We start from the raw sequence: 16,404 nt of genomic DNA on the forward strand, positions 1-16,404 counted from the left end.
AAGAAATGGAGTTCTTCAGTGCCGATACTAATGTCAACACTGACTATTAAAAACTCTTAAGTTGGTTCCACTTGCTTTCACAGAACCTACAGAAGTTATGGTACCAATAGTTTCCTTGGCACCGTCTTCAGAGAGGACAATGCCTTTGACACAGTCTTCTTTGATGCTGACTAAAGAATTTATAACAGTGCCTAGGTCCATCTATTCCCTGTCCATCAACCCTTTCCTAGATATGCTGCCTTCCCGGTCCATCATACTTTTCTGGCGAAATCCACCTGTTCTTCCAGAAGCTTCACTGAGCAAGACCTGCAAGAGTGCTGAGGAAGATACAGTGGGCACATGGAGTTACTGGAACCTGTAGGTCTCTTACCCCAATGGGTTAGTGTCCTTCTGCTTCCACTCCTCTGACTTCTGCACTAAGTTCAGACTTGTTTGGTGCTGCCTGGGTCCAGAAGTTGTCTTCATTGTCGCCAATTATATCTCTGAGCTTTCCTGCTCGCTCAGAATTGGAGACCTCCGGGAGCAGTATATGATAGTTCACACTAAATTTCAAAGACCCGGTATTAATATATCATTTCAGTTAGGAAATAGAGGTACTGTAGCTTGTAGTAGATGTATAGGTTGTAAATATGTAGTGAAAACATTTCTAAAAATTAATGGTATTTATTTTAAAATAAGTGGGGATTATAATTGGCATACAGAAGGGGTGGTGTATGCAATAAAGTGTGTCTTCAACTTGTTCTATATAGGCCAAATGAAAAGGGCATTTAAAATAAGATTGCTGAAACATTTGAGAGCTATTAAGGCAGGAAAATTAGAGAGTCCATTGGCCCAACATTTTAAAGTTTGTCATGGGGGGGGGGGGTCCTGAAAGTTTAACAACTGTTTTAGAACAAGTACATGGGGTGAATGAGATGGATCTCAAAACTTGTTGTACAAAGAGACTTTATTTTGAAATATAAGACCTTGAAACCAAATGGACTTAATATAGACTGTTGGAAAAGTGTTATTTGATAAATTCAGTTTAAATTGATTTTTTAATATATATTTTAAGATGAATTAATGATGCAATTCCAATTGTTTAATTATTGTGAGTTAGGGACTGCTGGGTGTGTGTGTGTGTGTGTGTGTGTATATATGTATATATATATATATATATATATATGTGTGTGTGTGTGTGTATATATATATATATATATATATATATATATATATATATATATATATGCATTTTGTGTATGTTTGTACTCCTTGAAGGCTGTGTTATAGCCAGGGCGCTAGAGAATCGAAAAAAACATTTTTTTTGGCTTCAGTGTGGTGTGTTTCAACACAAATTTTTCTGTGCTTTTTAGTCATGGTGTATGCAGTTAATAATTCCACGTATTTTTAGAGAGGATATCTTGGATGCCTTTCAAAGTACATTAGATGGCTTCCTGAGATTGAATCCGGATCATGAGAGAGACTGGAATGAAAGATTAACGGGCAGTGGTGAAGGGCTACCCTTGGTGGTATGGGCGAGATTGCTCGAGGAAACAAGAAGTAAGCCTTCTTCTAATCCGTTTTCTGATGTGGGTAAGCGTTCCACAGACCTGTCATCTGAGGTTACAACTTTAATTGATAAACTGGAACAATTATTGAATAAAGAAACAGCAGCTTACTACAGTAAGACTAGCCTCCAGAGGTATCTGGACTTGGATATTACTCCACTGGTGCTGAGAGCAATGAAATACCCATCCCTTCCGTTTGATTTGTCTTCTACGGAAGATAAATTATTTAAACAGATGAGAAAAGGCAGCACATCTATGTTCCAGAGAATGGACTACTATTATGATAGAACGTGACGAGGTAAAACTCTTAAATATAAAGAATGACATTAACAATGTTTGTAGTAATTTAATGGCTAAACTAGAAAGGTCTTGCATTGAAACTTTTTTTTACATGATTTCCAAGAAAGGTTGTGTATCTTTGAAAATAAGTTAATGGATCAAAAACTTCATAAAATAAAAGGACTTGCATGATTATGAAAATAGGACTGCCTTCTTTAGACAGACCAATCGCAAGTCATGTTTTAGGGTCCGTTTCCAGGAAGGGGATGGGAGGGTGAGAAGTGAAACGAGAAGTGAGGCGTCTTACAGTGACAACGGTAGATACATTGGTGAGTATGAAGATGAGAGAGAATACACTCCCTTGCCTGTTGCAAGCAAAGGACAATGCATGCAGGAAAATTTTTGTTCCCGTGGGGGGGGTTAACGGCCTAAGAAAAAGAAACTATGCAAAACGTGAACTACAGACAGGGGAACAGCAGCAACAATGGCAGAACAGCAAGAGAACCAAATGGTATTGACTGTTTTCATGTAAATACGGACTTAATTATTAATTTATCAGGTTCTGGGCTTAATGAGCATTTGCATACTGTTTTAAATCATGGTTTGAAATTTGTGCCTACTGTGGTACTGAGATTGCATGAATGCAGGATAGAGTTGTTTAAGGTAGTTCGGAAGTTACATTTAGGGCATTTTTTTTTAATGTTCAGCATGAAGCGCAGACAGATGATGTTATTGAACGAAGTATGTTTGGAAGTAGTAGTAATGATGAAAATATTTATCTGAAATTGTCAGTCTTTATTTATTCTTTACACTTTGGACCTTATTCCATCCTTGGAACCGATATGTCCGTTTCCCAGCTTGCGCAAGCCAAAAACTCTCAGCTAAGAGCCTACCCACAATGCCTCTCTCCTAGATGCTCCAAATCTCGTTTGCTGTGTTCCTAGTCAGACGTGTTAGCCATCTCTCTCAAGCTAAGTAGTAATTTGTTGTTTTTTATGACAGTTTTTCTTCTAATTTTCAAAATTTTTAGTCAAGTTAGTCTTTTATCACTGTCGCCTATAACTTAGGCCTGTTTTGTACCCTTTTCTTGGTAATTTAATTTTTTAGCCCTTTTGACTGTTCCTCTCTCCTGTCTTTGACAGGCCCCTTTTACTAGTGGTATTCCTTAATATAACTCCACTGCTATTTCTCCCTTAAATTTCTTCTACATGGTAATATTGTTTTCATTTACCATGTCAGGCAAAGTTAAGTTGGGCTTTAAACAGTGTGACAAGTGTGGACGTAAGATGCCTAACTCGGATACACATGTTCATTGTGTCTACTGTTTGGGCGTGGATCATTTGAAAGCTGATTGTGACATTTGTGCTAGTTTTTCTAATCGGACACTAGCAGAATGTAAGAATAAACTTATTTTAAAAGGTTTACTCAAGTTACCTTTCTCGGAGGCTCTACCTAGGTCAGAGGTCTCACCCCTTCCTAAGACCAAAAAATATAAGGAAAAATGGAGTCACTTAGTTCCTGCATCTCCGTCAGTTATGGAACCAAGTCATCTCCATGCTTCACCGGCATCCTCAGCGCAGACCTCTTCGGCACCAGGATCTGTGTCCTCTCCCTTGGTGCCGACCATGGTATTCACTCCCATCTTGGTTCCAAACACACTGACTTCGGTGCTGTCTTTGGCTCCTACATCGGCTCCGATGACTGTTCATGCCTCTGCTCCATCCCTGTCCTCAGTGCTGACAGTCTCCTCAGCTCCATGGGCTCCAATGAGTGTACATACCTCTGCACCATCCCTGTCCATGGTGCCGACAGTTTCCTCAGCTACATGGGCTCCAGTGACAGTACATGCCTTGGCCTCATCCCCGTTCCACTGTGCCAACAGCTTCTTCAGCTCCATGGGCTCCGATGACTGTACGTGCCTTGCACTATCCCCGGCCACGGTCCCGACAGTTTCTTCGGCTCCATTGGCTCCAAAGTCCGATTACCTGCCAAGGGCAAGATATTCTCCTGCTTACGATCCTTTCTTGGGGCAGAGGTTTAGTCCCTTTCTAGAAAGACCTGATTCCCATTCTGCAGCCTCTTTTAGATCCACTAGGAGTTTTTCTGAGCTAGACCTAGTGCGGGTTGTGGACCAGCTTCTGGTAGCTAGGGGGTTGCTCATTCCAGCTAGACCTTCCATCCCCTCTGCCTCGGAATCTTCTTTCTCATCTTCCCCTGCTTATCTTCCCCCCAGCACCCACTTTGGTACATACTGTCTCTGCTCTGACAGTAGTGCCTTCCCTGTCGGCACCCATCACCCTTGCAACATCGGTTACGATGGAGCCGATGCTTTCTCGGAACAGTGCTTGGACTGTCTGTACCTTGGTGCCTAATCCGGCACCTTTTTTCTCGCTGACACCGTCTGTCCACAGTTCCGACAGTTTCCAGTCCTCTTGTCACCCCTCAACTGGAACTGGGCTCGGGTGCACCTGCTGTACAGGTGATGGATAGGGCCCTTCACTTCAAAGGCTCACAACCAGCCTTTAGGGCACCAGTATCAGAACCTCCTGTGAAGGGAACCCCTTCTCTGGAGTCCTCTTCAGAAGATCCCATTGGACTAGATGACATCCCAGGCTGTGTACTACATGAACTACAAAATGAACTGGCACCCCACTTAGATGTCATGTTTAATCATAGCCTCACCTCAGGCTTCGTGCCCACTGAGTGGTGCACAGCTACAGTTATCCCACTCCACAAGGGGGGGATCTGCCTTTGATCCTGGGAACTACCGTCCCATCAGTCTGACAAGCCTGATCTGCAAGGGCATGGAAAGCATTATCACGGAACTTACAAAGACATTGGCAACCTTCAAACACTGGACCCCACCCAGTTTGGGTTTGTGAAGGGACGATCTTGTCTCCTGAATCTGATTGACTTCTTCGAATCAGTCTCCAGAGCTGTGGATGAGGGTAAGGCAGTCCACACAGCCTATCTGGACCTCACCAAGGTCTTCAACACCATCCCCCACTCTGGAGTCATAGATAAACTTACAAGGCTGGGCATAAATCCCGTCACTCGATGGGTTGCCAACTGGCTTACTGACAGAACCCAGACTGTAAAAGTAGCTGACTCCAAATCCAGCTCCAGACAAGTGGAGTACCTTGGGGTTCAGTCCTGGGACCACTCTTGTTTGGCATCTACTTCTCTGAAGTACAGGCCAACACTAAGGGACTCTGGCTAACAGAGTTAGCAAATGACTGCAAACTGGGAGCCATTATTGAATCCCCAAATGATGTGGATATTCTACAAAAGGGCCTAACCGATGCCTGGTGCCACAGCCATGGGTTCAACCTTAATGCCAAAAAATGTATAGTTATCCCCTTTGGAAAAAAACATGTACCCATGAATTACCACATAAATGGCAGGACACTAAACATCGAAAGTGTGATGAGAGACTTAGGGACACAGGTGGACAGTGGTCTCACTTTCAATAACCACATCGCCACAACAGTCAGGAAATCCTATGTGGCACACCTCCTCACTAAGGGCTTTTCATCCAGAAAAAAGGAGGTCATTATCCCACTGTACTCATCCCTCATTAGACCCATTATAGAGTATAATGCCCCATTTGGTATGTACTTCACAAGACATCTGCAACAGCTGGAAAGGCCACAGAAATACCTCACTAAAAGAATCACAGGCGTAAAGCAGATGCTATATGCTGACCGTCTAAAAAAACTCCAGCTATACTCTGTGGCATATCGTCTACTCGGAGGTGATCTCTGTTTAACATACAAGGCCATGTCAAACCCTGAGCTGTTGGACATGCTCCACTTAATGAAATCCCAATCCCTCAGAGCCACACGCTCCAGGGATGTAAACCTTGTCATCACAATGAACAAAACATGCTGGAGGGGATAGGTTCCTGACCCAGAGACTCCCCATACTCTGGAATAGACTCCCCATACATGTCAAGCAGAGCGCCTCATTGGCCCTCTTTAAAAGGAACTTTGATGATTGGATGGGGGATCATGTCTGTCGCCCTGCTAGACAGAGGTCCAGAGAAGTAAATATTGTGGGAAAAAATATCCAGGGAATTGTTATGGCTAGGCTTGCATAGGCCCTACAGCCGATAGCCTAGTACCAACCTATGAGAAGCCACCCTGGAAGAAACAGTGCAAGAGGAAGCACCTTGACTCCCTGGAGGAATCAATCTCAGAAGACACTGATTTGTGATGAAGGGGAAGGGTCATTTTGTTCTCCCTCAGACGACGTTTCATTTGGAGACGTTTTCGAAATCCTCAAACAGCGGGGGGAATGGAAGTTCTCTAACCCTTCTTCTGAGGAATCTGTGTTTCTGCAGGCCTTCCTTGCCCGGCCATCTACTTCCTGGCTGACCCCACCAGCAGATGATCTTGTTAAACTAATTGTGCAGCATGCCTGGAAGGCCCTGGACAATATAGAACCTGTTCCCCGGAGTCCGGACAAAATTTTATGTACACCTGAAGACCAGCCCCACTGGTCCAAGCAGCTGACAGTTGATTCTATGGTCGTGGCGGCGGCCACCAAGATGGAACTGGCAGAAGATAGTTCCACTGTTCATCGTCCAAATAGGGAATCCTGGACCATGGATAGACTAGGGAAGCGGACTTATGCTTCAGTGATCTTCGCCATTCGGTCGCTGAATTATCTGGCGCACTTTACACGCCTCCAAAGAGACCTAGTTTCTGAAATGGCTTCCTCTTTGGTGGGGGTACTGCCTGATGAGGTGCATGACACTGTCGCCTGTCAGCTAGCTACCCTTGAATCCATCTCAAACTCCTCAATGCATTTGATATCTCACACCGCCGAGGGGGCAGCTCGAGCTGCTGCATCTGGTGTTGTCATGAGAAGTAATGCTTGGATGCGGTTGTGTGATTTTGCACACCCTTTTAAATCTTCCTTAGTTAACGCACCTGTCGACGAATCTGCACTTTTTGGACCCAAGGTACGTGTCACACTTGCACGTAGTGAGAAAGATGGAAAGACCTTGTCTGCAGTGGGCATACGCTTTTCCAACCCCCAGAGATCCTACTCCAGCAACCAGAAGGGGGGAAAGATATGGTTCTAGAAATCACAAGGATCCTTTTGTGACACTCATGGTGAGCAATCTCCCCGGGGCAGAGGGGGCTATTCATATGGAAGACACCACTTTTTGGGGTAGAGGGGGGTCCGCATAACCAGGGAGCCAGAGATTCTTTCTCCAGCAGACCCTACCAGCGCTCCTGAGCAGCTGCCCGATTGCTTTCCTCTGGAAGCAGTCGGGGGTCGTTTCTCTCTGCATCTACCAGCTTGGCATCTTACTACCAATGTTTGGGTGCAGAGAATAATATCCAGAGGCTACCGAATACCTTTCGACCTAACTCCCAGACCCATCAAACGAATCCCCGATGTACCACCCAAACAGAGGGGATTAGCAACCTTAGAAATAGAAAAACTGCTAAGAAAGTTATCCAGCCAGTCCCACCAGAACAGACAGGATCTGGGTTTTACTCAAGGTTCTTTTTAGTGCCAAAAAAGACAGGGGACTAGAGACCAATCCTGGATCTCAGCCTACTCAACAAATTTATCAAGCCTCAAAACTTCTGGATGGTCACAGTGCAGTCCATTCTTCCCTTCCTAGGGAGGGACAGTTGGATGTGTTCTGTAGAACTACAGTATGCGTACTACCACATAAAGATGGATCACTGCTCCCGGTGGTTTCTCTGCTTCCGGCTGGGAGCCAGTCACTACCAGTTCAGGGCACTGCCATTCGGTCTCTGAACAACCCCCCCCCCCCCGAGTGTTCAGCAAATGTATGGCAGTTGGGGTAGCTCATCTTCGACTACATGGATTCCAGGTGTTTCCCTATCTAGACTTGCTTCTTACCGCTACGATCAGGAATCTCCTAGTCCGCAGCCTCTCTTACACTCAAGATCTTGCTGTCTGCTTATGGATTACAATCAACAAAGATGAATCACAGATGTTTCCAACAAAGACACTAGAGTTTATTGGAGTGGTCTTCAACACAGCATCCTGTCAAGCTTCTCCTTCCCCCTCACAGGCTTTTGAAAATAAGACGCCAAATTCAAGACCACCTTCCTCACATGTCTGTACCAGCACGTCTTGTACTGCAACTCTTGGGCTCCATGGCAGCTGCCATTACTTTGGTACCACTGGCGAGACTGCACATGAGAATCCTGCAGTGGCTCCTCTCCGCTCAATGGTCATTGTTAACCCACCCACTCAACTACTTGGCCTTACAAACTGTTGCAAGGAGGAAATGCATGGTGGCTGGAGCCACAGAAGAATCTTTGGTGTCAAACGTTCTGTCATCCCCAACCCACGGCCAGGGTGACCACAGCCGCTTCTCTATTAGGGTGAGGGGGACATTTCCAGGGAAAGACTGTCCAAGACACCTGGACCCCCCTCAAGGCCAACTTGCACATATGTGTCCTGGAACTGAGGGCAGCTCACATAGCATTGCAAGCGTTCCATGCATCCCTGCCTTCGAGGACCATTGCAATTCAGTCAGACAGCATGTCAGTCGTCTGGCATATCAACAAGCAAGGCAGAGCCAGATCTTACCCCCTGTGTCGGGAAGCCATGAGGATTTGGCACTGGGCGATGGCTTCCAATCTCTTTCTTATAGCAATGCACATTCCCGGGAGTTCCAACCTTATTCCGGACAATCTGAGCAGGAACATCCTGATGCCTCATGAATGGTCCCTCAGTCCTGTAATAGCAGCTCGGATCTTCCAACATTGGGGCAAGCCTTACTATGAGCTGTTTGCTTCTCCCCTGAATTACAAATGCAGGAGCTATTTTGCCTTGATTCCCCCTCAGGGGGAACCACTGAGGGACGCTGTAACGCACGATTAGCCCCCTTGTCTTCTGTATGCCTTTCCCACATTTCCCCTCATCCCAGAATTTTTCCAGAAAGCTCAGAGGTTGAAAAGCAAAGTGATCCTCATTGCTCTCTACTGGCCACGTCAAGTCCGGTTCCCTTTTCTATGGCCTTATTTGATTCACAGCCCGTGGATCCTGGATCATTCCCAGGACCTGTTTATCCCATTCTCAGGGATTGATTCAGCCGGACCTGCACAGTCTCAAGCTCACAGCCTGGTTCCTCTACTTCCAGTGATTGTCAGACTGCCTAACATCCCATCTCCTGTTCGTAAAATTCTTCTGGCCTCACACAAGCCTTCCACTAGAAAGGTTTATTCTAGTAAATGGACTAAGTTCTCTATTTGGGCCAAAGACCAGAACTTAGACTCTTTCTCTATACATATTCAAAAGATTCTGCAATACCTGACTACTCTCCTGCATGCAGGATCCTCAGCTTCAATGATCACTGTACATTTAGCAGCTATCACCAGTTTTCATAATGGTCTTGAAAATTCTTCAGTTATGTCACTCCACCTATGCAAGACTTTTTTGAAGGGAGTATTTCCTGTTAAAACTCTCGTCAAGCCTCCCATAGATCCCTGGGACTTGACTCTGGTGCTTCAATCTCTTACAAGCTCTCTTTTTTTGAGCCCTTTGATTCATGTGATTTGAAATTTTTGTCTTGGGAAAACCATACTTCTAGTAGCACTCACCTCAGCGAGAAGAGTTTCTGAGCTGCAGGTCTTGAGTGTCAGGAGTTCTTACTTGATCTTCCACATGGGTAAGGTGTCCCTTCGTACTGACCCTTCCTTCTTGCCCAAGGTAATTTCTGTTTTTTTCCATTAATCAATCTATTGACCTGCTGATTTTCTTCCCAAGGCTTTCTAATAGAGGGGAGTACCTTTTGCACATCTTTGACAGCTTCGTTATTTGGACAGGACTAAATCTTTCAGGAAAACGGACCAATTGTTTGTGGCCTTTGCAGGACTCAGATTGGGTAAACCTGTTTCCAAAGTGAACTTTATCCTATTGGCTTAGAAACGTCATTACCTTTATTTACCAACAGAATAAGCTACCCCTACCTTCCAGAATAAAAGCTCATTCTATCAGATCTATGGCTACCTCTGTAGCTTTTCATTCCACAGCAACTATGGATGATATATGCGCAGCAGCCACATGGGCAAGAACTCATACCTTCATATCTCATTACAAATTGGATTTGGCCTCCAGGGGATGAGCATCTTACGGTTCTATGGTGCTCAGGAATAGCTTTCTTTAGGGCCACCCAGGACTCAAGTAGCTGGGGACTCAGTCCTAAGTGTAAAGAATAAATAAAGGTTTACAACTTCAGATAAAGAAGTTACATCTTACCGTAACATTCCATCTGAGTTGTAGATCTTTATTTATTCTTTACTTCCCGCCCTCCTTCCCCCTGCCTGGACTCCTTGTGGACCTCAGGTACTCCTGGTTAGGGTATCTGCTCACACTGAGCCTCCTACTTTTCCTATTACTACATCTTTACCTAGGGTGGTCAAACTCTGTCTGGAGTATCTAGGAGAGACGGGCATTGTGAGTAGGTTCTTAGTTGAGAGTTTTTGGCTTGCGTGAGCTGAGAAATGGCCGTATTGGTTACGAGGACAGAACCGAGGTCCCAAGTGTAAAAAATAAAGATCTACAACTCAGATGGAATGCTATGGTAAGACATTTTTGCAATGATTAATTTGAGTCCTTTATTTCATGCAATAGTGAATTTAACGCTTCTTGCCCTATAGATACCTGTAATGTTAATAAAAAAAAAAAGTAAATTTATTCCACCATTTAGTCATGAGGGTATTAAGAGTTTTACCACTTTATAGTGGAATATGAAATCGAGACATTATTTAATACTGAAAATATTCACTATAATTTGACGAAGTATGAATGGTTGGCTTTGGCTGAATTTTCTAAACGATTTTGTGGTTAAATCATCAGACAAAGGTAACAGAATTGTGATAATACATTACACACAGTACATGAAAATGTGTTTAGATTTATTGAAAGATAATAGTTTATGAATTGATGAATGTTAACAGGGCGGAAGAAGCAAAAAAGAATTATATACATTTGATACAAAAGGGCTTGAGACTGGGATATTGGACTGAAGATGATGTGTTAAATAAACTTACATGTGAGGATTCAGGAGAAGTATATTTTTATTGCTTACCTAAGATTCATAAGAACTTGTTAAACCCCCTAGGGAGGCCAATAGTCTCGGCCAGTAATTATTTCCTTCGTAATGTGGGGGTAATTCTTCATAAAGTTTTATTAAAGGAGGTTATTTGCTTGCCTTCTTACATCAAAGATTCTTCTGATTTCCTCAACAAAATGAATGTTAGGTGGTCAGAGGGAATGTACTGGATGATTCTAGATGTACAGAATCTCTGTACTAACAATCAGGCATGAGTCTGGTATGGAAGCTTTGAGAAGAGAAATGGGGGATAGTCCACTACCCCATTATGTTATGGAACTAGTCAAATTTAGTTTGGAGAATAATTTTTTTCATTTTGAAGATCAAATATACCGTCAAATGCAGGGTACAGCAATGGGCTCCCCCTTTGCACCCATGTATGCCAATATTTTTATGGGGATGTTTGTAGGAGAGTACATTTATACTAATATGTTTTATCAGAGATATGTGAAATTGTATTTTAGATTTATAGATGATTTGGTTTTCTTATGTGATGGGGGTACTCACTTTGGAAAACAATTTATAGATGAAATACAACGGAATATATTTAACATTAAATTTGATGGTTTACAATATGGGGAAGCGATATCATTTTTAGATACAAGACTCATAGGGAGACCCGGTAGAGGTGTAACTACTAGTGTTTATAGAAAATTTAATGAAATTAATCGGTTTTTAATGGGGACTAGCTGTCACTCTAAGCACACCATAGAATCACTTCCTTTTGGTGAGTTTTTAAGTATTTCAAGATTGTGTACAGATAATGAGGTTTTTGACAGAATTGGTAAATACTGGTGCTATATTTAAAAATAGGAAGTATGATTTTAAAGTAATAGAAAGGGATATGTTTTAAGTTCAAGAGATGAGATATGGAAAAAATAAAAAAATGGAGAGTAAATAGTGATATTATTCATGGGGTGCTGCGGTAGCGTTGTCACCTCACAGTAAGACATTGTCTTGTTCGATTCTCAGGTAGAGCATCTTCTGTGTGGCAACATGCGTGAATGGGCGTACCTTCGTTGAAGGTTGTGCGTCAGGGCTGGCAACTCAGCACGTAAAAATCTACTGCCAATCAGCGGACCGGAGTTCTGCTGTGGTGACCCCTAACCGGGAAAAGCCGAAAGATACAAACAAATTCATGGAAGTAATAAGAGTTTTTTTGTAGTTATGAAATATACTATTTTAAGTGAAGATATATAAAATGTTATTTTACATTATTGGGACTATTTGAAAAGATTTAATGAGTTAGAAGGGGTGATTAAGGACAGACCCATTTTTTCATACCAGTGAGGGAGAAACTTGAAAGATTTGGTAGTTTACACTACATTTCAAAGACCCGGTATTAATATGTCATTTCAGTTATGAAATAGAGGTACTGTAGCTTGTAATAGATGTATAGGTTGTGTAAATATGTAGTAAAAACATTTTTAAAAATTAATAGTATTTATTTTGAAGTAAGTGGGGATTATAATCCTCATACAGAGGGGGTGGTGTATGCAATAAAGTGTACCTGCAACTTGTTCTATATAGGTCAAACAAAAAAAGGGCCTTTAAAATAAGATTGCTGGAACATTTGAGAGATTAAGGCAGGAAAATTAGAGAGTCCGTTGGCCCAACATTTTAAAATTTGTCATGGTGGGGATCCTTAAAGTTTAGCAACGACAGAGCGTGTTCTGCATGCAGACATGCGTGAATGGGCGTACCTTCGTTGAAGGTTGTGCGTCAGGGCTGATAACTTGGCACGTAAAAATCAACTACCAATCATTAGCGGACCGGAGTTCCGCTGTGGCGACCCCTAACCGGGAAAAGCCAAAAGACGCAGCAGACATTGGGTGAATGAGATAGATCTGAAAAAAAAATTGTACAGAGAGACATTATTTATTTTGAAATATAAGATCTTGAAACCAAATGGACTTGATATAGATTATTGTTGGAAAAGTGTTTTGATAAATTTAGTTTAAATTAATTTTTTTAATATATATTTTAAGATGAATTGATGCAATTATAATTGCATAATTTAATTATTGTGAGTTAGGGACTGCTGGTGCTGGGTGTGTATATTTGTGTGTGTATATATATATATATATATGTATATATATATATATATATATATCTATGTATATATATATATATATATCTATGTATATATATATATATATATATATATATATATCTATATATCTATCTATATATATATATATATTTGAATGCATTTTGTTTGTTTGTACTCCTTGAAGGCTGTGTTATAGCCGAGGCACTAGAGAATCGAATAAACCAGTTTTTTTGGCTTCAGTGTGGTGTTGTGTTTCAACCTCGGGGAGCAGTACCTGCCATGTCGGTTCTGAGGAGTTTGTCTCGACCCATATTTTTTCGGAGTTGTCTCTGTTCCTCAGAGCCTTGGCATGGATCAGCTCTGTTCTGGCTTCTGCTTCAGGAGTGGGCTGCCCTGTTTGGGAGGGGGGGGGAGATTGCGGTGCCAAGCTCTGTTCTTTCAGGCCCTGACTCCCATCCTACTGTGGGGTGGATCACCTTTTGAGGCGATGGAGAGGGCCTTGTCTGTTCCTAGATGCCAGTTGGTTCTACCCCCCTGGCAAGTTGCTCATTGCACCGGCGACTCATCCACTTCCTTCAGCTGGACAAGTGGGTGTCAAGGCCTCAGGCAACCCTACATATGGGTACGTCATCGTCTTACACCTCTTTAGAGCTTCCCACTGAGGAGGTTCCTCAGAAAAGGAAGTTTAAGAGGAAACTCATTGATTCCTCTGAAGAATCATACACTGGAGAGACATATTTTGAGGAGGGCAAAGGCTCCCCATGATAGTCTCCTAATGATGTCTCCTTTGGAGACCTGGAAATTTTGAAACATTGAGGTGGTTGACAGTCCAGTAATCATACTTTGGAGGAACCTATGTACCTGCAGGCTTTGGCACCTAACCATCTACCTTCTGGGTGACCCCACCCACTGATGAGCTCATTGAGTTGATCTCTCAGCGGGCGTAGAAGGCCTGTGACTGAGTCATTACCCCAGAGTCCAGACAAGATCATAACTGCACCCTTTGACAAACCCTTCTGGAACAAGGGCTTACCAGTAGATGCCATTGTTGTGGCAGCAGCCACCAAAAAGTAACTGGCAGATGAAAGTTCTACTATTCATCCTCCTAATAAGGAGTGTAGGAGATGAAGAGGAAAGGGAAAGGAATTTGTTTCATCAACCTTTACCTTACTGTCTTTGAATTACCTGTCACATTTTACGAGGTTGCAGAGGGATATGATTAAAGAACTTTTGGGTACTTTCTCAGGAGACTTTTCTGACAAGGTTCGGGACTCTAACTTCAGTTGACCACCCTGACGTATATTTCCAAGTCGTCCATGAGGCTGACTTCTCAGGCAGCCAAAGGGATGGCAAGAGCTATCTGTTCAGGCATAATCTTAAAGGGACACTCATGGATGTGTTTGTGACTTCATGGAACCCTTTGTCTATGTTCCTCAATGCTCCCTTTGATGGCACTTGCTTGTTTGGGTCCAAAGTTAGAGACTGAGCCTGGTATGCCGCAAAACTCTTCATCTAAGGATCCTGCGGTCGTCTCTATTTTGGATGGGTCCAGAGCCGCTGAGCAGGCACTGGCTTCCATGGAAGTCCTTCGCACCTCCGAATTTTGACACAAACCAATGTCTTCTTTCGAAAACAACCAAGTTTCTTAGGCCCAGGGTTTGAATCACACCCAAGAAACCGACTACCCACTCTCAGGCGCCTGCTACCTTGCCTCAGTCTCAAATGCTTAAAATGGCAGAAAACCTTATCATGCTGATCAGGGGAAGTCAAGCTACCCCTTCAAAAAGGTAGAGATATCTGTCCCCAGTAGTTTTGTCTAAACAAAAGTCAGATGAATCTGATGGATCTGACTATGAAGACATGCAGCTCCTCTCCACTTATGAGGATTCTGATGCAGAGGAATCCATTCCTTCAGCCTCTACCCAGAGGATTTTTCCTTTGGGGGAAACCCTGCATACTTTAAGGGAGAATTTCCAATGGGAGAGTCAGAACTACCCTCAGTCTAAAAAGAGACTCTGGGAATTCCTATATCTTCAGCAAAACAGATCCTTGGCCATCTCCCCAGTCCTGGATGATATTTTCCTTGAATCCAGCTTGACTCCTGATGCCCTACCTCCTGCTCTCAGAAAGACAGGAACTACAGAGTTGCCTGAGTCACACAAATATCTTTTTAAAAATCCAACAGCTGACCCTGAGGTGATTTCTCAAGGGCTAAAAGGGATTAAAGCAACCACTGGTAAGAATCCCACCCCCTCAGACAGGGATTCCCGAGCATTGGACAGATTGGGTAAAAAAGTATACACCTCAGCTACTCTTGCTATCAGGGCACTAAATTGTCAGTTTCATATGCTCAAATATCAGCAACATACCTTGGAACTCCTAAAACAAAAAATGTCCTCCTTTCCTGCTTGGGCAGAATCTAAAGATTTACAAGACTTAATGCATTCTGCAAGTCAAGTAACTAAACACACCTTGCACTGTGGTTTTGATGCCCTAGAATCTTCTTGCAGGGCACCAGTCACTGGATCAGTCATTAGAAGACATGCATGACTTAAGGAACAACCCCTGGCAGACCATGTCAAGTCTAAATTATTGGATGCACCCTTGCACAAGGAACTTATTTGGGACTAAGGCAGAAGAGGTCTTAAAAAAGATGGAAGAAAAAGCAAAATCTATGCAAACAGTTAAAGATTTCTTACAGGTCTAGCCCCCTTGGATCAACAGGCATTTTCCCTCCAAGCACTGGTCCTTTCCTGCTCCAACTAAACAGGCCCAGCCTAAGACCCATGGAAACAGACCCTCCCCCAGACAGCAGCCCCAGGCAATGCAGAGATCTAAGCAGTGGACTTGCCTCTACTTCAAAACCAGGGAGTTCTAAGCTACCCCCTTATGCAAGAACTCACAATGACTCGCCTCCTCCCGAACTCCCCTCTGCCCACCTTCACTTACCCCTAGGAGTAAAACTCCCCTTTCGTTCAAGCACCTGGGCCACCATTACCAAGGAAGAAAAAAGTTGCCAGCACCAACCAGTGTAAAAAATGCACAAATGAGCTGTAAAGTTACCACATGAGATTTATTAAATAAATAAATCCCAGACCAGTTTCAGCCCAAAGGTTTTCATCAGTGGAAAAAATAATTGTGACATAATTCAACACCATTACCAAGGACCATTTGGTTCTGAACATTGTGTCTCAGGTATACAGATACTCCTTCCACACCCTTCCAACCCCAAAAGGGTTCCCAGATTTACCGCCACATCAATGGGCAGAGGCTCAGAAGCAAATCCATTCCCTGCTCTCTGAGGGCAGTAGAGCATGTTCCTGCAGAACATATAGGCCAAGGCTTCTACTCTAGACTTTTTCTGGTGCCCAGAAAAGAGGGCACCTGGCGCCCCATCCTCGATCTATCCATTC

At 43.2% G+C, this 16,404-nt stretch overlaps 1 protein-coding gene across 1 annotated transcript in view; it reads left to right on the forward strand.

Annotated features, from left to right (window-relative positions):
• Positions 1 to 2,270: 2,270 nt before the first annotated feature.
• The window catches only part of TMEM67 (transmembrane protein 67), a 4,866,727-nt gene continuing 4,852,593 nt past the window's right edge, over positions 2,271 to 16,404 (forward strand). The window contains exons 1-2 of the mRNA XM_044066290.1: positions 2,271 to 2,450; positions 2,534 to 2,613. Of these exons, the coding sequence (XP_043922225.1) occupies positions 2,271 to 2,450; positions 2,534 to 2,613 (260 nt within the window). The remainder of the gene's footprint in view (positions 2,451 to 2,533; positions 2,614 to 16,404) is intronic.

The sequence above is a fragment of the Protopterus annectens genome, chromosome 3.part1 (assembly GCF_019279795.1).
Source record: "Protopterus annectens isolate FY-2018-M chromosome 3.part1, PAN1.0, whole genome shotgun sequence".
NCBI classification, from domain to species: Eukaryota; Metazoa; Chordata; order Ceratodontiformes; family Protopteridae; genus Protopterus; species Protopterus annectens.